Raw genomic sequence first — 22,888 nt, forward strand, 5'->3', positions numbered from 1 at the left:
ATATTTAATGGTGGGAAAGAAATTATCCAAAAGGTTAGAGAAAATAGAGGGCCTTTGAGCCTAGTTTTAAGGTCATGTTTTACTCAGTCCCTGTTTTTCTTGATCCTAGTCTTAGACCCAGAAAGACATTTTTAGAAATCTTTAAGTAAGAAAATACTTTGGAATTATTAAGTTCCTTAGGGACCTCTTTTCTCCTTAAATATGAGAGTAATAGACCCTCAGCTGATCCACTTTACTCTCTGCGCCCTTTCCCCCCCGGTTTTAAAGCCAGGAGGAAATAGAAAGCTCTTACAAAATTGTCAGTATTTCTTCTCACATAAAACTAAAAACAAAAATTTATTGAATTCCTACTGCGTACATATCTCCATGTGAGAGTATGTTGGGAGTTAGCACAGCGTAAAGTCTGTTAGGAAGAGAGAACAATTGCACATAAATAGAACAATAGAAGATAGTATGTGACAGTGATAGAGACATAGGGACTCAAAAGAGTGGAAGAGCTCTGAGGACTACAGTGATTAGAGAAAGCCTCATAAAGAGGTATAGGATTTGAGCTGAGTCTTAGAAATGGTTTGGCAGAGAAGATACAAAAAGATATTTTTAGGAAGGAACAAAGGCAGAGACATAGGAATGTATATGGTATTTTTAAAGGAGAGGTAGTAGACTAGCCTGAGTAGAGTATTTCACATTTGAGAATAGCAGACTATTGTCAAGGTAGACTATTAAAAGGTAGATTAGGGTGATATACAGAGGGCTTTAAATGCCAGGCCGATAAGGCTATGAGGGTTTTTTTTTTTTTAGTTCTATAGGTAATGGGGGAACCATTGAAATTTCTTAATAGGACCGTGATTTGATAAGGAGCTCTCTCTAAAAAAAAAAAAAAAAAAAAAAGGCCGGGCGCGGTGGCTCAAGCCTGTAATCCCAGCACTTTGGGAGGCCGAGACGGGCGGATCACGAGGTCAGCAGATCAAGACCATCCTGGCTAACCCGGTGAAACCCCGTCTCTACTAAAAAATACAAAAAACTAGCTGGGCGAGGTGGCGGGCGCCTGTAGTCCCAGCTACTCAGGAGGCTGAGGCAGGAGAATGGCGTAAACCCAGGAGGCCGAGCTTGCAGTGAACTGAGATCCGGCCACTGCACTCCAGCCTGGGCGACATAGCGAGACTCTGTCTCAAAAAAAAAAAAAAAAAAAAAAAAAAAAAAGAGGCTCTCAGTTCTTAATATAATTTGAAATGAAAATGAGAAATGATTTCTGAAATAGATTTCAAAAGCAAAGATTTAGAGTAAGGGTAGCCAGTCTTTTCAGTGCTTTATGTCGTCAGACCCTGCCCATGGCTAATAATTGATGGAGGAAAAAAAAAATAACCCAGAGATTAAAAAAAAAAAAAGTAAAAAATAAATTGAAAAGCATAAATGTAGTAAATTGTAGAGTACCGCTCATCATTTCCTTACATGCTCTTCAGTGTCCTTTATGCCATAAACTTTCCTACCTCTGATCTTGGCTTAGATAAGAATCCCATTATAGATGTTGTACAACATTTAGTTAAGGTCCTGAATGGAGTGGCCGTTTGGAGTTCTATCAGTGCTTCGTTGGATCAGCATTAACCCTAGTGTTTGCCCAGACATCAGATTCTTCCAGGTGTAGTATCTCAGTCTGCCATATGCCAGTATGCCATTGCAGTGGCAGCTTATTTGTTAGCTTTGGATGTTTTGGGGTTCTTTCTTGACTAATAAATTTTGGTTAAGTTTCCTACTAACATTTTTCTAAACACTTTCGGAACCTGAGGGGGATTTTTTGTTTGTTTGTTTTAATATTATTATGTTTAAGAATATGGATTCCTGGCCTCTACCCAAAGAATCTCAAGAAATGGGAGTCCTGGGACTACATTTTTTAAAAACTCCCTGAGTGGATCTGTTGACCAATTCATTTTATGAATGACTAACTGAAGGAAGAGTTTTTCAGTGTTGCAATTTATCAAGATCTTTGGTTTGTATTCCAGCATCCTCCTATTTATGTGCTATTGGCAAAATCCCAAATAGGAAGGAAGAATTGGTTTGCCCAGGTATGGTGTCTCACATCTGCGATCCTAGCACTTTGGGATGCTGAGGTGGGAGGATCTCCCAGGATTCTGGCCTAAGCAACATAGCGAGTCCTATCTGTACAAAAAAATAGAAAACATTAGCTGCCTGTGATGGCACATGCCTGTGGTCTCAGCTACTCGGGAGGATGAGGTGGGAAGATTGCTTGGGCCCTAGAGATCAAGGTGGCAGGCAACAGAGTGAAACCCTGTCTCAAAGAAATAATTGGTTTATAAAATCCTGTCTGACTTTCCCTCTTATGTCTCCATCACTTTCTTCAGATTTTTCTAAGGTGTTGGGACTCATTATCCACCTACCATAGTCAGAAATTATCTGAATTTTCTTCCATATCATGACTGTGTGTACAAAAATTCTTACTGTCCTTAATTTTTTCAAAAACAGCTCACACTAAGAAAATACATTTTAAAATGGATATTCAGAATATTGATTCTTTAACAAAGGTGACTTTAGCTAGCCTTTGGCTTATAGAGTATGCCCCTCATTCCTTTTTCTCCATGTTAAAACCTGGATGCTGAAATTGTAGAGAAACACTATGTAACTTACTTACAGGTCTAACATGAGTCAGATTTAGGTTTGGTATTGTTTCCAGGTCTGTATTCTCTTCATTCCTGCTTCTTATTCACACCTAAGGTTACCTTTTAGCCACAGGCTTTTCTTCGATGTCTGGCTACCTTACTTTGGTCCCACAAATCCTGCCCAGTATTTTGTTTTCTAGGATGAAGAACTATTTCATCTATAACCCTTAAACATTCTGCACTTTAATATATCCTGCATTGTCTAGCAACTGCCTTTTCCTTTCTGTGAAGACTTCTGGCTTTGGACTCTTGGAAATCTAATATTTACCCTGACTTGTTTTTCGAATCCTGAAATATATTTATTAGCCTGTTATCAGTATTGGTTCCACCCTTAGCTAAAGCGCTCACTGTCTACATGGGTTACTAACATCTGGCCTAAGACATTCATTGTGACCATGTTCTTGTAATAGAAGGTATAACCTTTCTCAGAAGTTTGTCTGCATCACATCAGCTCTTTCCAAGGAATTAGAGATTCCTCATCTCTTTATATTTTGCATTGCTGACTAATTTCTTGTTTCATTTCTAAGACCCCTCCATTTTTCACTTTTATTGCAAAACAGTGGTGACCAAAACTTTCTGAACAGCCCTGCTCATTTCTTCAGATATATTTGATGACTTACTAAGAGTTCTTCCAGAGGAGTAATCATCCAGAAATCCTATCACTGCAGTTTTACAGTATCAAAAATGACAATCCAATAAATAGCATATAGTTCATAGTAGGTAGGTAAAGAGGCTATTTTGCTTGTACATACTAATTTTAAAATTGCAACTCAGTTATTTGACTTGCTTTATTTTTGAGACAGAGTCTGGCTCTGTCACCCAGGCTGGAGTGCACTAGCACGATCTCAGATCACTGCAAGCTCCGCCTTCCGGGTTCACGTGATTCCCCTGCCTCAGCCTCCCGGGTAGCTGGGACTACAGGCGCCCGGCACCATGCCCAGCTAATGTTTTTTATTTTTAGTAGAGACGGGATTTTACCATGGTCTCGATCTCCTGACCTCGTGATCCACCCGCCTCAGCCTCCCAAAGTGCTGGGATTACAGGTGTGAGCTACTGCACCCAGCCTTGACTTTATTTTATTTTATTTTTTTTTTTTTTTTGAGACGGAGTCTCGCTCTGTCGCCCAGGCTGGAGTGCAGTGGCCGGATCTCAGCTCACTGCAAGCTCCGCCTCCCGGGTTTACGCCATTCTCCTGCCTCAGCCTCCCGAGTAGCTGGGACTACAGGTGCCGCCACCTCGCCCGGCTAGTTTTTTGTATTTTTTAGTAGAGACGGGGTTTCACCGTGTTAACCAGGATGGTCTCGATCTCCTGACCTTGTGATCCGCCTGTCTCGGCCTCCCAAAGTGCTGGGATTACAGGCTTGAGCCACCGCGCCCGGCCAGCCTTGACTTTAACACGTTTATCTCTGACCAACTTTGTACATGCCTTTTTTTTTTTTTTTTTTTTTTTTTTGGTGTGTGTGTGATAAATTAGCTTCTTTTATTGATACTTGCGAAGGAACTTTGCCTAACATTTATGAAAACTTTTTATTTTGGTTTTACTCATAATTTAGCCTATTTCAGATCACTGAATTATGAAATGATTATTTCATTTCACTGCACTACTGTCTTACAAATAACTTCAAATGTTTGCTAAAGAGTCTGACCTGTTACTATGTATCTTAATCATATATCTTGTATGAACAACCATAACACAAATCTTTCTTCACTTACCCAGATATGAAATGGTATATACTCAGAGGTCCTTTTAATCAAATGATCATGAAGTAAAGTTTTACAAAATATGTGTAGTCTTCTAATTGATTTCATTAGTTTCATTTTGTTTTTGTTTTATTTTTTTGAGATGGAGTCTCGCTCTGTCGCCCAGGCTGGAGTGCAGTAGCACCATCTCAGCTCACTGCAACCTTGCCTCCCAGGTTCGAGCAATTCTTCTGCCTCAGCCCCCTGAGTAGCTGGGACTACAGGCGTGCGCCACCACACCCAGCTAATTTTTTTTTGTATTTTTAGTACAGGCGGGGTTTTACCATATTGGCCAGGCTAGTTGTACTCCTGACCTCGTGATCCACCCACCTCGGCCTCTCAAAATGCTGGGATTGCAGGCGTGAGCCACCACGACCAGCCTCATTTTGATTTTTTACTTATTATTACAGAAGCATTCGCCTAGTTCATTTTAGATTGAAAGGATATAGAAATAAGAGAGAAAGCCGGGCATGGTGGCTTACATCTGTAATCCCAGCACTTTGGGAGGCTGAGGTGGGCAGATCACAAGGTCGGGAGTTCGAAACCAGCCTGGCCAATGTGGCAAAACCCCGTCTCTACTAAAAATACAAAAATTAGCTGGGCATGGTGGTGGGCACCTGTAATCCCAATTACTCAGGAAGCTGAGGCAGGAGAATCGCTTGAACCCAGGAGGCAGAGGTTGCAGTGAACCGAAATCGTGCCATTGCTTGTGCCATTGCACTCCAGCCTGGGCGACAAGCAAGACTCCGTCTTTAAAAAAAAAAAAAAAAAGAAGATCTGGGATTAGAGCTGCATACAACCTGCTTTATTTGCGCTATTACTATAGAACATGATTTTGTGGATCATTTAAACCTTTTGTACTGTATTAAAATTGAGTCCAATCTAGCTGATTAAATATCTGGAATATAATTATCTTCCTGCTATTTTCTAAACTGGTTCTCATTGTTATTAGTATTGCTACTCTACATAGTTGATCTTTTTTTTTTTTTCTTCTTTGAGATGGAGTCTTGCTCTGTCGCCCAGGCTGGAGTGCAGTGACGCAATCTCGGCTCACTACAAGCTCCGCCTCCCGGGTTCACACCATTCTCCTGCCTCAGCCTCCCGAGTGGCTGAGATACAGGCGTCTGCCACCACACCCGGCTAATTTTTTGTATTTTTAGTAGAGACGGAGTTTCACCGTGTTAAGATGGTCTCAATCTCCTGACTTCGTGATCCGCCTGCCTCAGCCTCCCCAAGTGCTGGTATTACCGGCATGAGCCACTGTCCCCAGCTGCCTAGTTGATCTTAATTCTGGTAGGAAATTTAGAAATCATCTAGTGCAGCCCCTCCTTTTTCTCATTCACGACATTTGAGACTCGGGCACAGTGGTTTATACCTTAATCTCAGCACTTTGGGAAGACCAGGGTGGGAGGATTACTTGAGCCCTGGAGGCTGAGGCTGCAGTGAGCCATGATCATGCCACTGCACTCCAACCTGGGTGACAAAGCAAAACGCTGTCTAAAAAGAAAGATATTGAGACTCAAATTACTTAAGTAATTTACCCAGTTACCTTCCTTCATGGAATCTGAGCGAAACTTTCTTTCAGTGTTACATAGATTAATTGTTCAGGATAACCTAGATTGGTGGTTTCCAAGCTTTCTTTTAATAGAACTTTTTTCCCTTAAAAACAAAAAACAAACAAACAAAAAAAAAAACAAAAAAAAAACCTCACCTAGTCTGGGTGTGGTGGCTCACACCTGTATGTAATTCCAGAACTTTGGGAGGCCAAGGCGGGTGAATTGCTGAGCCCAGGAGTTCGTGACTAGCCTAGGCAACATGATGAAACTCCGTCTTTGCAAAAAATACCAAAATCAGCCAGGTGTTGTGGCATGTGCTTGCAGTCCCAGTTGCCCAGTAGGCTGAAGCAGGAGAATCGCTTGAACCCGGGAGGCAGAGGTTGCAGTAAGCCGAGATCATGCCTTTGCACTCCATCCTGGGCAACGAGAGCAAAACTCTGTCTCAAAAAAAGAAAAAAGAAAAACATGTGAGCTCATGCCTGTAATTCCAGCGCTTTGGGAGGCCAAGGCGGGCGGATCACTTGAGGTTAGGAGTTTGAGACCAGCCTGTCCAACAGGGTGAAACCCCATCTTGGCTGGGCACGGTGGCTTACTCCTGTAATCGCAGCACTTTAGGAGGCCGAGGCAGGCAGGTCACGAGGTCAGGAGATCGAGACCATCCTGGCTAACATGGTGAAACCCCGTCTTTCCTAAAAATACAAAAAATTAGCCAGTTGTAGTGGCAGGCACCTGTAGTCCCAGCTACTTGGGAGGCTGAGGCAGGAGAATGGTGTGAACCCGGGAGGCAGAGCTTGGGGTCAGCTGAGATCGGCCACTGCACTCCAGCCTGGGCAACAGAGCAAGACTCCATCTCAAAAAAAAAAAAAAGAAACTCCATCTCTACTAAAAATACAAAAAGTAGCCAGGCATGGTGGTGGGCGCCTATAATCCCAGCTGCTTGGGAGGCTGAGACGTGAGAATGGTTTGAAGCCAGGAGGCAGAGGTTGCAGTGAGGCAAGATTGCACCACTGCATCCAGCCTGGGCAACAGAGTGAGACTCCATCTCAAAAAAAAAAAAAAAAAATCTTATCTTGAGCTCTAATACATAAAACCTAATAGAGAGGACCCCATTCTGAAACCCCATCCAGTTGGCTTGAAGTAATTTCTGGGAACTTCAGGGTGCTGAAAAACATTCCTCTAAGTATTTATTTCTTGAGTTTGTTATTGTGCAAATTTGTATATTTAATCATAATATTTTGGTTGAAATTAGGAAGTAGTAGTAATAGGCAATCCAAAAAAATGGATACAGAACATAATGAAGTCTTAAACTTTATTCAGAGTAAGAACACTTTGTAGAATACTTATATAAGTACACTTTGTATTTGTACATCCCTGCTAGACAATTTGAAGCCCCTGGAAATTATTTTACATTTATTTGAGTTATTTATAATCTGTGAATTGGCTTTGAGGTGTTGAAAATATACTAGACATGCACACCAAGAATTACCAATAAGACCCTGATCTTGGGGCTTTATGTAGTCTTTTCTTTAGCATGAAGTCAAAGAAATTGATACAGATAAGTCTTGGTAGGTTCATATGCTATAATTGGTTGGATATTAGAAAGTCTGATTTTTTAAAAGCCATGAATGAGTCTTCACTTCATGAATCTGACTTGATTCTTTTTCATTCAATAGGAAAAAGCTCCTCAATTTCTGAAGAGAAAGGTGACTCTGATGATGAGAAACCGAGGAAAGGAGAAAGACGATCATCTAGGGTCAGACAGGTAACTCAGATACCTCCTAAAGCATCACCTCTTTTGTAATGCTTTGGATATCTTCTTTTCCTCCTCAAACTTTTTTCGAGTTCGTATGTCTCTACATTTAGGGGTTTTGTTTTTCTTTTTTGGGACAGTCGGGCTCTGTCGCCTAGGCCTGAGTGCAGTGGTGTAATCACAGCTCACTACAGCCTCGACCTCCTAGGCTTAAGCAATCCTTCCACCTCAGCCTCCCAAAGGGTTGGGATTACAAGCGTGAGCCACTGCCTGGCCTCTAGATTTCTTTGTAGTCATCTTCCTTCTCTTTGTCATCTTTTTGTTGTTCGTTTTGTTTTTTATTTAGATCTGCTCTGCCTTTCAGATTTCTGAGTGAATATTTTTACAAAGTTTAAATTTGAAAGTTAGCAGGCTGCTCTGTATTCTTAAAGCACATTATTAGACAAGATATGACATAATTAACCATTCAATTAAAGTTATATGATACAATACTAAGTGGGCAGAATACAAAAGTGTTATGTGTGGTGTAATTGTTACTGTACAAAGGAAATGATTAGAGGAAAGAATAAAAAGAAATATACCAAAATGATAAAAAGATAATCATATTAATTGATAGTAGGTTAGTTCTCCTCAGCCCCCTATCCACCCTTCTACTTTCTAGATGCTCTGCTAATATTTTACTGGAAAAAAAAAAGGGTACTTGAAGCTAAAATTTAAACTACATAGAAGTAGCTTCATTATTGTACTTCTTTTGGTCACTCTATTTTGATTCCCCTAAGTGCCACAGTTAGTCATGATTATCTCCTGTCACTCCTGTTTCTGTTGCTGAAAGTATGTATCATTGAATTTCTCCTTCCTAGGGATGTCTCATTAGATACTTTCTCTCCTCTGTTGATTGTGAGCAAATACATTTGGAGCCATTGTATATCTGTTCTTTCAGGCAAGAGCAGCTAAACTCTTTGAGGGCAGCCAGCCTGGTGAGGAGGAAGAGGATCAAGAAACACCTTCCAGAAACCTAAGGGTCAGAGCGGAACGAAATTTGAAAACAGAGGAGGAAGAGGAGGAGGAGGAGGAGGAGGAAGAAGAAGATGAAGAAGAGGAAGATGATGATGAGGGACAAAAATCTAGGGAGGCACCAATCCTGAAAGAGTTTAAGGAAGAAGGGGAAGAGATGCCTAGAGTAAAACCAGAGGAGATGATGGATGAGAGACCCAAAACAAGATCCCAGGAACAGGAGGTGTTAGAGAGAGGAGGGAGAGTTACAAGATCCCAGGAAGAGGCTAGAAAAAGTCATCTGGCCAGACAGCAGCAGGAGAAGGAAATGAAAACATCTCCCCTTGAGGAGGAAGAAAGAGAAATAAAATCTGCACAAGGCTTAAAGGAAAAATCGAAGTCTCCTTCCCCTCCTCGACTGACTGAAGATCTAAAGAAGGCCCCACTTGTAGTGCAACCAGAGCAAACTGCCAGCGAGGAGGAGACTCCTCCACCTTTACTTACCAAGGAAGCATCTTCACCACCACCTCATATACAACTCCGTAGCGAAGAAGAAATAGAGCCCATGGAAGGCCCAGCCCCCCCTGTCCTCATTCAGTTATCTCCTCCTAATACAGATGCTGAGACCAGGGAGCTATTAGTATCTCAGCATACTGTCCAGTTGGTAGGAGGCCTGTCTCCTTTGTCAAGTCCTGCAGACACCAAAGCAGAATCTCCAGCAGAGAAAGTGCCAGAGGAGAGTGTCCTGCCTCTGGTTCAAAAAAGCACACTGGCTGACTACTCAGCCCAGAAGGATCTTGAACCTGAGTCAGACAAATCTGCTCAGCCACTCCCTCTAAAAATTGAGGAGTTAGCACTGGCCAAAGGAATCACTGAAGAATGTCTGAAACAGCCATCTTTGGAACAGAAGGAAGGCAGAAGAGCTTCTCATACCCTTCTCCCAAGCCACAGATTGAAACAGTCAGCTGATTCATCCTCTAGCCGGTCCTCGTCATCTTCCTCCTCCAGTTCTAGATCAAGATCTCGCTCTCCTGACAGTTCAGGTTCTCGGTCTCATTCGCCGCTCAGATCCACGCAGAGAGATGTAGCCCAGGCACGTACTCATGCCAACCCTCGTGGTAGACCCAAGATGGGCTCCAGATCAACATCAGAGTCCAGATCAAGGTCACGTTCACGTTCTCGTTCAGCATCAAGCAACAGCAGAAAAGTGAGTATGAGAGAATCCTAGGTGTACTAATGTTCTGTCATATTCCAGTATTCATTTCAGCCCCTGGAGGACCGGTCTTGATTTCTGAAAGAAATAGGAAAAGCCTCCTTTAGTCTCCTTCACTGATTACTTTTCTCTTCATTTCAGAATCGAATTTTCAATTAATTGATTCCTAAAATGGGGTTCTTTTTCATTTTGAGTCCCTTTGATAGAATGTTCAATTTACATACTCATCTCCTTCACTAGATGTAAACTACTTGAGGGTATGGGCATGCCCTTTTACATGTGTGTTCCAGGATCTAGCATCTAGTTAAAAGTTAGTGATTTGTTAAATAAGTGGTCAAGGAGATCACTAAATGGGAATAAACACAGACAAAATGGGAGTAAACGCAGACAGAAAGGTCCAGAGTATAAAGTTTGGTTCATGGAAACTGGAAAACTCAGCAATCTACTGAATATATACCATATACAATAATTTTCCTTTTTACGTGTTTCATTTTATTTTAGTCTCTGAGCCCTGGAGTCTCCAGGGATAGCAGCACCAGCTATACTGAAACCAAAGATCCCTCTTCTGGTCAGGAGGTTGCAACTCCACCAGTGCCACAACTACAGGTCCGTGAGCCAAAGGAGAGGACTTCCACCTCCTCATCCTCTGTCCAAGCAAGGCGTCTGAGTCAGCCTGAACCAGCTGAAAAGCATGTGACCCAGAGGTTACAGCCTGAGCGGGTAGGCTATTGTGACCCCTCCCTACACAGAGATGGAGGATTAAACAAGATCTTCCCTCTTGTCTTTGCTATAAAACTAAAAAGTTAAGTCTGGACAAGGTTCAGTAGCAATGTAGTGGATACCTGTTAATCCTTCTTAACTCATTTCCAGCTCCCTAGTTCGTGGAAGTTCTACATGAGGCTGAGCATCAGGGTTATCTCCAGGGCCCCCATGGTCAATTCTTCCTCATAGCTCCTCCTTTTATCTGCCAAAAGGAAGCAGCCTTTTCTTAGTTCTCTCAAAAAAAAAATCTGTCAGAACAAGGATCACTGAGGAAAAGGAAAAAAATTAGAAATTCTGATAAAATGATTGCTGGCATAAATATTCTTGAAGTACCTATTTTTAAGCCGTGTTCCATTCCTTATTCTAAAATGAAATGAAATATACAGAGGGCTGTGTGTAGAGCTGGTACTGTGTATGTCCTGCCCTGCCTTTTTCAGGCTCCTGGTAGAAGAAAAGGAGCCAAGCAGATTTAAATATTTTGCTGTTTGTTTTTGCTATCTCCTGACAGGGGAGCCCAAAGAAGTGTGAAGCTGAAGAGGCAGAGCCACCAGCTGCCACACAGCCCCAAACCTCAGAGACTCAGACCTCTCATCTGCCAGAATCAGAAAGAATTCATCACACTGTGTAAGTGATATATCTCGACCGGGGTATAACAAGGAACTATGAGTGTGCGATAGTTCTTTGCTCCCTAGGGTTCTTTGACTAAGCAGTCCTAGTTTCCTTTTAAAACATAAAGGCAGAGCTTTATCTGGACAAAGGCTGGATAGACTTCAGTTACTATGTTGGGAGTCACCACCTTTAAGGTAACCTGAAAAGTGGTCATCAGGGCACAAGGAAAACTCACCTGGGATCATCCAGCCAAAATAGTCAACTCCTTTAAGGTTCAGGCAATAGAAGCTTCTGCTTCCACACTCAAAACCATGTAAAGGAATTGACTCAGGGCATCTTAACCTTTAACTCACATTTAACTAGGAACCCAGTTTAATAAAGGATTTTGAGGGTCTTAATAAAGAACAGCACAGCTGGGTGCTATTTTTTAGTTTGTGCTTTTTCCCTAGTTACTACCTGTCATTAAGCTATCCTAGTTCTGAACAGCATGCAGTACAGCAAATTACGAAGTTCCTTTCAAGTCAGAAGTTTATTCCTGGGCCCTTAAGACCATTTGATTGAACTTAAGATTTATACAATTAATGTGAGTTTTTAAAATCCTTATATTAAGTCCTAGAGAAATACTCATATCAAGTTAAATTTGTAATTAAATAGGTATGTCATTCATTCTTCTGAGATAGGTATTATAAATTAAGAAGCCAATGAGCCAGAATTCCTGGCTTCAAAGTCTCATGGGAAATGAAAAAATGAAGGCTTATGGGAATAAGATTGCTTAGCTTTTAGACATCAGGAACCCTGAACTGCTTTGTAGAATGTCCTGTGTAGATTGTTAGCCTGAAGTTATTCTATACTTGTTTTTATGCCATATTAACACTAATGCTACCAGTATGATTTTCCCCTATATGTAATTGTCTAATTTATACTCTTCTGAGAGCTTCAAACTGTACTTTAACTCTGACTTTTGGAGAGTAGTGGGCAGGTGACATGATTTATCTCATTTGCTTGTGACTTTAATGATAGTTTTATAGACCTTACTATATAGCTTTTGCCTGGGGGTGTACTCTTGCTGGGGGTATATCCTTGTCCATTCTGATAGTCTTACCTCTGCTGCCATCTTGTGGCTGTTAACATTTTTTGTTTGGCAGCCAAAAGTTCACTCTACTTCCTTTGAAATTTTTTTGTTTTTCCCCTTCTGGAATGGGTACATTATCCTTTTGGAAAAGGGTTTTTCTTCTAGGACCATAAAGTGAAAACTCAGCGGATTCTGGAAGGTGTTCAGGATTCCCCAGCTACATCATCGATGAGGAAATGGGGTGACATTTTCTCTTCCATATCCCTCAACCAGACATAATACCTGCCCACCTCCTCCCAATTCCATGGAGGTACATTTTACATTCCATTTTACAAAAGCATGTCCTTTGTGAAATGGCAGTTTTGAAGTGGGTATTGACAGCCTGCTACTAATCGGGCCTGAGGAACTGCTTCCTGTGCACCTTGGGAAGAAAGTGATTTTCTGAAAAGCTCTTTGCTAGCCTTAAAATTCTGTGGGTTTATGAGATCCTAGCAACAGAAAGGCATTTTATTTTGTTTTGAAGCAGCTTTTTTTCTGGACATTCCCATGCAAGTCCAGGGCTCATGAAGCTTGGAGTCATAGAGTTTCCTGTCCCCTCACTCCAGGTAAAGGTGGTTTTGATCTTCATTTTATGACTGAGATAATTTAGTCACATTGATTCTAATAAGATGATGGGCAGGTGGCATCTTGGGCAAATATTTAGATTGTCCGTTGTTGCCTAGGCTAGCTTCAGTGGAGTAGTGTATAGAAGGGAAATGCAGTTTTCACTGAGGAGCAGTTCACACAGATCACTCATACCTGCTTTCCTTCTACCTGCTTACCAGATGGTTTGTTCAACATCCTAACAAAATGGGATGCCCAAAGGCCTAAACCCATAGGCATTGGATCTGGTAAACCTTTGAGAAGGTTGCGTACATTTCTGGAGGCCCTATCACAACTGATTAACAACACCCTTCCTGGTCTCTCACCCTTCCAGAGTGTTAAGTGTGCAGCCTGGCAGCCCTCTAGAGCCCTGGCCAATTTTGAAAGCAGAATCAACAATGCTAAATGGAAAAGACCATTTATGGTGTGGCCAGGTGTGGTGACTCTTGCCTGTAATCCCAGCACTTTGGGAGGCCAAGGCAGGTGGATCACCTGAGGTCAGGAATTCGAGACCAGCCTGACCAATATGGTGAAACCCCCCTCTGTACTAAAAATACAAAATTAGCCGGGCATGGTGCACATGCCTGTAATCCCAGCTACTCGGGAGGCTGAGACAGGAGAATCACCTGAACCCAGGAGGCGGAAGTTGTAGTGAGCTGAGATCATGTCATTGCACTCCAGCCTAGGCAACAAGGGTGAAACTCCATCTCAAAAAAAAAAAAAAAAAAAAAAAAAAAAGGAAAAGACCATTTATGGCTTAACCTTGGTTTTTCTGTCTGTCTCAACAAGAAGTCATATGAATTTAGGCCGGGCGCGGTGGCTCAAGCCTGTAATCCCAGCACTTTGGGAGGCTGAGACGGGTGGATCACGAGGTCAGGAGATCGAGACCATCCTGGCTAATACGGTGAAACCCCGTCTCTACTAAAAATACAAAAAACTAGCCGGGTGAGTTGGCGGGCGCCTGTAATCCCAGCTACTCGGGAGGCTGAGGCAGGAGAATGGCGTAAACCCGGGAGGCGGAGCTTGCAGTGAGCTGAGATCCGGCCACTGCACTCCAGCCTGGGCGACAGAGCGAGACTCCGTCTCAAAAAAAAAAAAAAAAAAAAAGAAGTCGTATGACTTTAAAAAAACAGAGCAGTAAAGTGTTTAAAAAAAAAAAATTAGACTTCAAGGACCTGTCACCACTTGGAAGAGATTGACTAACTTTTTTGCTGTGTTTGGTTAAATCCATTCTGATTCTGATTGTGCCTGAGGAATTCTAAATTTATGAGGTAAGGTGTCTTTTTCATTGCTTGGAGCAGGAAATTGTGGGTCCTCAGTCCTGTTTCACTTGAGCCCTGTTCAAAACTCTGGTCTTCAGCCTCCTGTGGGTATAACAAAAATGTCCCTATATAGCAGAAAATAGTGGTATTCTCTTTTTACTTAAAAAAAAAAAAAACAGAGGAAGAAAGGAAAGAGGGGATTTGTTTGTGTGGGCAGCTGTATCATTCAGCTGTAGTTAATTCAGACCTGGATTTCTCTCGATACAACCTTCCTGTATATTCACAGACCTAGCAGGAAGTAGCAGCTTTAGGTTCTTGGTACAATGCATATTTGTCCTTCTGCCTGTGTAGGAAGAAGGTAAGGGTTCTTTAAGCCAATATGATGGTGTAATTGATACTCCTCAGGGGATATACAATGCCAATATCCCAAATGATGCATGAAAAAGCAGAATTTGTTGTCATCAATAGAGTTTGCTCCACTGAGAAATTATCTAAGGAATATACCCCAAAATCATACTGTTCTTGGTTATCTTGGGACCAGTATGCTCCTGAGGGTATCTAGTCCCACTGTTTCTTACTAAATGTTCACATCAGTTTTTCAGCTCTTCATGAATTTTCTATAATAACTAAAATTTCAACATATATGGCTATAGGAATTTCCCTTTCCATTAGCTTCTCTGAATCTCATTCACATATGAATTGTTATATGGTATTATTAGCCTCCAAATAGTCATATTGTTTTCTTCTGGGCTGCTTTGTGTACTGTTTAATTATGGGTAGATATCCCCACTGCTGATTCTGTGCAATTTCACAGACTGTTAAGCTGTGTTGGGCTCTGACACATAGTTATCAAGGCTTTGGTACTAGTCCTGCAAGTAGATAGAGTCCATTCATTTGCGGGGGACAGTTTCAAGGATTCCTCTATCTTTTTTCTTTTTCTTTTTTTTTTTTTTTTTTTGGAGACCGAGTCACTCTGTCACCCAGGCTGGAGTGCAGTGGCCCAATCTCTGCTCACTGCAACCTCCACCTCCCTGGGTTCAAGCAATTATCATGCCTCAGCCTCCTGAGTAGCTGGGACTACAGATGCAGGCTGTCACACCCAGCTAATTTTTGTATTTTTAATAGAGATTGAGTTTCACCATGTTGGCCAGGCTGGTCTCAAACTCCTGGCCTCAGGCAGTCCTCCTGCCTCAGCCTCCCAAAGTGTTGTTATTACAGGTGTGAGCCACCACGCCCGGCCCTGATTATTGTCTGAAAATAAAATGTTTGGAATTCTTGGGTCCCACAGAATAGATCATGGGGAAATAGAAAACACACACCTCCTGTGTCTTCAGAGGGTAAAGGAGAGCGTGGTAAGATTCTTATTCTTAAAAAAAGGAATTTTTGGCTGGGCGCGGTGGCTCATGCCTGTAATCCCAGCACTTTGGGAGGCCAAGGCAGGCGGATCACGAGGTCAGGAGATCAAGACCATCCTGGCTGACATAGTAAAACCCCGTCTCTACTAAAAATACAAAAAATTAGCCTGGCGTGGTGGTGGGCACCTGTAGACCCAGCTACTCAGGAGGCTGAGAAAGGAGAATGGCGTGAACCCGGGAGGTGGAGCTTGCAGTGAGCCGAGATCGTTCCACTGCACTCCAGCCTGGGTGACAGAGTGAGACTCTGTCTCAAAAAAAAAAAGGAATTTTCAATAACAAAATCTCTCAAAATCAACCACTTCTGGAGAGGCATATTAGCAGCTGAGAGTATTTTAGGACAGTGGATAAATGGAGCATTTTATTTGAGGATGGCCGAAGGTAGCATTTTCTGTGGTGTAACATTCTTTGGGGGATTCTATTAAAATTTTTTTTCTTTTTTTTGAGACGGAGTTTTGCTCTTGTTGCCCAGGCTGGAGTGTAATGGCACTATCTCGGCTCACCACAACCTCTGCATCCTGGGTTCAAGCGATTCTCCTGCTTCAGCCTCCCGAGTAGCTGGGATTACAGGCATGCGCTGCCACGCCTCACTAATTTTGTATTTTTAGTAGAGACGGGGTTTCTCCATGTTGGTCAGGCTAGTAATCCACCCACCTCAGCCTCCCAAATCCCAAAGTGCTGGGATTACAGGCGTGAGCCACCACGCCCGGCCAAAAAAATTTTTTTTCAAAAAGAAAACTTTCAGGTTAGCAAACATTTAGTAAGTGTCCACTTGGTACCCACAGTGACACCCTAATTCAGAAATAGTTAGGGAACATTACTTTGTGTTAAGCCCTGGGCTAGGGGGCCAAGAGATACAATCCCTACCCTTGAGGAATTATGCAAGGTAGAGATGGGGGGCAGGTAAAGTAGCAGTTATTATACAGAGTGATAAGGGCATTGCTGAAAACCTGTCATGCCAATCACCAAATGGCTTTGCCTCGGAGAACAAGCAGTCTGCTCTTTTGAGGAAACTCAAAGCCCCAGAGGTGACATCAAATGAGATAATGGCCTATTAAGTGTGCATGTATTTTACATATATCTGTACCTTCACTTGGGGTGTCCTCCAAGCCAGACTCTTAGAAGCTAACACTTGTTACACTGTTCCATGAAGTAGGTATTGTTATTATGCCCACTTTGCAGATTACAAAACAGATACACAGAACCAGGAACTTGCCTACTATCACACAACTTTCAACAGAGTGGGGCTGGCCAGTCTGACTCCACTCTTACCCTGAGCAGACAGGGACCACTATGTGAAAGGAAACATTTAAAGTAATGTATAAATATGGCCACTTTAGCATGCAGCTGGCATTGTAAGTGTAAGATTTTAAGCAGCCAGGAGAAATTTTCATTCCTAGCTAAAAACTCAAATGTTACGCAAGACACTGAGCTTTGGTTCTCAGAAGTTTGTCTTAGTGTAAACTTCTGCCACTACGATACAAAAGGAACATCTCTGCAGTCAACAAATAAGCATTTTGAGTATCTACTGAGCACTTTTTGAATTATTAGCATGTTTCCCACTTTGGTCTAGTGAAGATTCCCATGGTGAATATTTTCTGCTTAGTTCCCAATCGCTTTCTGCCCAGCTGATTTCCCCCGCCCCTTATAGCAGCGCTCTCACTTCACTGTCTTATCTGCTTTAGAGCCTCACCTTGGAGCCCTTGCTTCAAGAAGTGGCCTTCAAGCTTCAGCTACCCAAGGTCCCCTTGCCCTGTTTATCCTTTCTTTTTCTGGCCCCAGTGGACCCTGGGGCAGGGTGACCTTATTAAAGACTCTATAAAACAAAGTTGTCTGTCATCTCTTCAGAGACACCACCCCCTGCCCCGCTTCTACTGGTAATTGAAAAAAGAACTCTCCTTGCTTATCCACTTCCCTCCGCCATCCCTGGGAAAAGGACGTGTTGGGAGTAGTAACACGTGGTCATTGCCGGGGTGAGCAGCCAGTTACTGTAGTGATTGGATAGTGACAATTCCCATCCCACCTCCCTACCTGCAGCATCTGACTGGTTGGTCTGGTTTCAGTGTTCCATGCCTAGATTACTGGATAGAGGGTGGTAGGCACATAAAACATTGCTCATGCCCTACCCTGTATCCAGCTTTCATTACCATCCTTCTTTAATCACTTTTCAACTTGGGTTTTATCGTTCTTTTATTTAATCTTTTTTCACTCCCACCTCTACTGTTTGCCTGCCTTCTATTCTCTGGAATCTTCCAATCAAGCAGCTGTAACTTTACATGTCCTACACCCAGCCCCCTCCCCTGCCTCCTGGGAAGACCAGGAGGGAGCACCCCGGCCCTCGGGGGTTAAGCCTCTGTAGCTGCTGTAACCTGAGAAAAGAAGGCCAGGCCTCTGGAGCCGGCAGTCAGCTCCCTGTGGCCTGCCAAAGGATAAGAACCTTGCTCACTCAGCTCCCTCCCTCTTTTCTTTCCCCTCCCCTGCTGCAGCAAGGCCCTCCCCCATCCGCACACACGGGCTGCTGGGTAAGTGGCAAGATGGCTCCCCTGCATGTCTCCGGCTGATCGCTGCCGCTCCGCCAATACAATAGAGCCAGCCACTACCAGCAGCCTGGCCCTCTTCCTCCTTCTCCAGAGAGACCAATCCAGCCGAACTCGGGGTTTGCCGTGAGGACTTAACGCTTATCTCTTAAAAGCCAGATCTGTTTTAGCCTCCCCGCACCACCACCACCTCCCCTTCCATTTACCATTTTTTGGATCCCCGGTTGCTACATCTCAATTTTCTCTCTCTGGATCGGGTGGCTGGGGAGGAGGTGGTGGGATCTTGGGACAAGGAAGGTGTGCTTTTTTTTTCTTTATTTTTTTTAGGATTTTTTTTGTTTGGTTTTTGTTATTTCTTCCATTCCAGAAAGGGATAAACAGCACTTCCAGGGGGAGAAAAAAAATCATGTTATCAGAAAGCAAAGAAGGGTGAGAGCTTCACATTTCCATGTATGCCTTTTCCCCACCGCTCTAGCTCGCCTCATCTTCCTTCTCTTCCTCATGGCTTTCATTCCGTCTTTCGTTTTGGTTTGTTTTCAGTCATTCTGTTTTCCCCCTTTGTCCTTCCTGCCCAGTTTCTAATTGGCCCCATTTGCCCTTTCTATATGGGAAATAGATATTTTTTTTTTATAAGTCTTTTCTCTAGATGTAAGCAGTTCAATCTCGTGTTTCTGTGGGGGCCTGTTAGCTGGGGGCCCAGTTCCGATTTTCCCCTCCCCCTAACCCCCTAGTGCATCCCTCCTTGACTGCTCTAGGGAGGTTCTTCTGACCTCTGAGTGTCAGTCAGCCTGTTGGGAATGCTGACTTTTCTGGTGGTGATTATCGGCCTGGAAGGCTTGGTTTCCCCTCTCCTGAGCCTTAGGCCTCTGATCATCTTTATTTGATTTTTTTTGCTTGGTGTTTGGGTGGTAGAGGGGGTGAGATTTGACATAGAAGTTGGAGGTGAAGACAGAAATCAAAGGTGGAAAGATGGTTTATCTGAAGTGAATCTCTGGGATTCTTTGCCTGAAATGGGAGCTAACTTGAGAGATTAAGAGTGGGAGAGTGGGTTTGGTGTTCGTGGGGGAAGCTGCCTGTGTGGGGGAGGGTGTGTCCTGACTAGGAGGCCTGCTCTCTTTATCTCTTGGAAGTTGGAATGAGGGAGTGGGAGAAACTGGGTGAAAGCCGAATGTAGGAACGGTTTCTACACCTCTGAGCAGGTAAAAGTGGCCCTAATCTTCTCTGAGCTCTCATACTCAATTCAGCAGTTTTAATTTTTCCTTTTGAATGAGAGAGGGTCCTTGAAGCTTGAACCTTCACCAGGCCTGCTTCCCTGCAGCCCCCACCCCCACCATTTTCTCCATGCTGGTGTCTCCAGATCCTGAGGGTCAGCAGGCCTTTACTTATTAAGCAGTTGATTAAACACAGGTCAGGCTTTTTTGCCAAAGCCGTGGCCATTCTTTCTTGTCTTTTTAAGGGAATCAGGCTTCCCTTCGTTTTTTATGCAATTTTGCTATATAAAGGTGCCTGTGGCCAGGGAGACTGAGGCAACAGGGTTGTGGGTAAATCACAGTCACTTTTGTGGGACTATTTTTAGAGGAGGGTTTTTCTCCCTTCATATAAGAGTACTCTGGTGAGTTACTACCTGAGAATAGTTGCAGTCCTAACCCCGCAAATGACAACTTTTAACTCATCTGGGCAATGGGTGGATGTGGTTGCTGTGATCCACGCTCTTTCCCCAAGGAAAATCTGTTTCCCACTTTTCCCACTGGGACAAGGTCTCTAACCTTGATCAGAAAAGCAGCCCTCCTAATCCCACCCAAGTGAGGAGGCATGGGGGTTTCCTGACCCAGTAACTAACATCTTGCTCTCTCTTCCCCCTTGGTTCTTTTCTGCGCCCCCCACCACCACCACTCCCCCCCGCTCCTGTCAGTGAGGAGAAGGAGGAAGTGACCATGGACACAAGTGAAAACAGACCTGAAAATGATGTTCCAGAACCTCCCATGCCTATTGCAGACCAAGTCAGCAATGATGACCGCCCGGAGGGCAGTGTTGAAGATGAGGAGAAGAAAGAGGTAAACATCCAAGCCACCTGTTGGGGTGGGTGGGCAGGAATGGACCTAAGGGAAAGAGTAGACCACTCTAGTGATCCCTCTTACACAGTGGGTTAACTTAAAGGAAAGATGAGGCAGGGACTTGGATCAGAATAGGGCCAAGGGAGAATTCGCTGGTTTAGCAAGGGAGACCTCTTGTGATGGGGACAGGGCTCATTCATTTTCCTTTCCTTGTTGGGGAAGTAGTGCCCAGATTCTAGATGTTTGTAACGAACTGGAAAGTCTGATAATGGCCCTTTATCTAAGATTTATGTTCAGCTTTTCCTGCTGTCTTCCCAAGCTTCTGGTGGTAACTCCTTTAGCTTTCCCTCCTTTTTAAAAGCCTGATGGAGCCCAACGCCATCTAGTGGACATTGATGGTTCTCACAAGACCAGCCATGCTGAGAAATTTTTGTTCCTTCTCTGCCCCCCAGTGGTCTCATTGCAGAGATGTAGCTACTTAGAAGCCAGCACTTGTGATCCAGAAGGCCCCTTCTCAGTTATCTGTGACCCCTCTACCTCCTTTTTTGGCATATGTTATCTTGTGTCCTGCACCCAATTCAGGGGGCTTCCCCCATCAGAGCCAGCGAAGTCTTCTTGGCTCTTAAAGTAATTGAGAAAGAATGAGCTGGGTTTAGGAGCGGGTAACAGGGTGGGAGGGACTGTTGTGTGTGTAGCCTTTTTCTGGTGTGTGTTGCGGGGGTGGGGGCCGGTGAAAGTGATTTGATGTGCAGAATATTATTTATTACAAGGTCCTTCTTCCCCGTAAAACTTTGTCCAAGTACCTCATGTACGGTAATCCGCCCGTAAAATATAACCCTGCCCAACTGGCCAATCGCTGATGCCGCCTCTTCCTCTGGACCCACCCGCTGCTACTGAGCTGCCCAATCAGAGCCAAGTCTGCTATCCAGGTGTCTTGGCCAGAGGGGGGCATGTATATGGGCTCCTGTGATGGGCCCCCTTTTGCCTCCCTGTCTCGCTTACATCAGGGGGCCAAGAAGAACACTGTTCTGGAGAGACTTGTATTGAGCAAGCAAAAAACATTTGGAAAGGGGTGGACTTGCATCATCTCCCTACTTGGGACACCCCAAGAAGAGCTTGTGCCAGTGCTGGGGCGCCTGCCCACATGCCCTTGCCCTTTTGAGGACTGTGGGTTGCCTTGTTTGCTACAGACTGTTGGGATCCCCGTCTAGGGCACCAAGACCTCCTAAAGTTTGTGATCGCAGTGCCATGCTGTAAAACACTGAGTGGGACCCTCTACTTAAGCTGTGACGACTAGGAACCGTGCAGAGGAGTCTAGGGTCTGAGCCCCTGGGGATTTAATGCTGATGACAGCCCAGCCCATGTATCACCACTTGCTCATCAGATGGACTTTCCTTTGGTCCCTGTTGTCCATGGTGAAGGGCAGCATGTTGGTTGCTCCAACTTCTCCTCCATCCCTGGAGGCAGGGACTCATTTCATCCACCTGACTGGAACCACTGTCTCAGCTGGAGTCCCTGAGGAGATGCCAGCCACAACTCTCCGAAGAGAAGTATTCTGACCTTGCTGCTGAATGTGTGCCAGGTCCGGGGGATATTCACCTACTACCCCCAGGCTACCTTCATCAGAGGCTCCATGATCCCACTCGGTGAGAGGACCCCCTCCCCAGTTACAGGCAGAGGAGAAAGGGACTCTGGAGTCATCACCTGGATTCCAAGTATTGGGTGGTGGTATTGCTGTTGCCACTGGTGGACATGGGTCCTGCCTGCCTCTCACGATAAAAGGCAAGGATCATTCCTGCTACTCACAGGCCATCTCATCAGGGACTGCAAGATGATGTCCCTACAGGGCCAGGACTGATGTTTCTGCCCCTTTTCCCCCTCTATCCCTCGCTGAGCCTGGCCACCGCCAGTGAACTGTCTTGACATCATGGAAACTGGGCAGCGTCCCCCCACACGTTTCCCTCCCGCCCCCCCTGCGCCCCTGGGAGGACTCTGGCAGTGCCGTGCTGACTACCACGCCGTGCGCCCACCTTTTTTGCCAACCCAACCCCCCACCAATTGCACAGCGCCTAGCAGGGAGGGCTCATTCTGATTGGACCGGCGGTTGACTAGATACAGTACACAGTGAGGTGCGATTGGCTGAACTGAAGATCCCAGGTGTGAGATGGTACCTGGAACATTTGTCATATTCCTAGTTTATTTTCTTCTTTATTTTCTTCTTCTTTAATATTTTATTTTATTTTTTCTATATCTTTATTTTTTCTGATTTCTTTTATTTATTTATTTGGTTCATGTTTTTCCTGTTTTAATTAAGACTTTTTTTTTTTTTTTTTTTTTTTTTTTCCCTCCTCACTAACTTACCCATCGAGAGCGGCCCAGCTAGGGGTCAGGCTGGCCCTTAACAGAGACCAAGGAGACTTGGTTAGACGACACAAACGGGGCTGGGGGCGGGGGTGGATGGGAAAGGGATTTCATCACGAGGTTTCTGCCCTACCCTTTAGAAGAGTGGTAGAGAGGTCTTAGTTTTTCCAGAAATAAGCACCTACATTTAAAAATACTCTATTCCCTTTTTCTCTTGCTTTTTTTTCCCCCCTCTCCATAGTCTTTCGTCATT

General features: G+C 44.0%; 1 protein-coding gene across 9 annotated transcripts in view; it reads left to right on the plus strand.

Moving 5' to 3' along the window:
* Window positions 1–22,888, plus strand: part of LOC105499615 (apoptotic chromatin condensation inducer 1) — a 37,841-nt gene that overhangs the window by 7,368 nt on the left and 7,585 nt on the right. For 7 of the 9 annotated variants that reach the window (XM_071100438.1, XM_071100440.1, XM_071100439.1 and 4 more), the window contains 5 exons: window positions 7,642–7,730; window positions 8,659–9,918; window positions 10,426–10,644; window positions 11,195–11,310; window positions 20,133–20,274. In XM_071100438.1, the coding sequence (XP_070956539.1) occupies window positions 7,642–7,730; window positions 8,659–9,918; window positions 10,426–10,644; window positions 11,195–11,310; window positions 20,133–20,274 (1,826 nt within the window). Of the gene's footprint in view, window positions 1–7,641; window positions 7,731–8,658; window positions 9,919–10,425; window positions 10,645–11,194; window positions 11,311–16,408; window positions 18,347–18,587; window positions 18,650–20,132; window positions 20,275–22,888 lie in introns of those variants that run through there. The other 2 variants (XM_024786993.2, XM_024786991.2) reach the window with 2 other exon arrangements.

This window comes from Macaca nemestrina, chromosome 7 (assembly GCF_043159975.1).
Source record: "Macaca nemestrina isolate mMacNem1 chromosome 7, mMacNem.hap1, whole genome shotgun sequence".
NCBI lineage: Eukaryota > Metazoa > Chordata > Mammalia > Primates > Cercopithecidae > Macaca > Macaca nemestrina.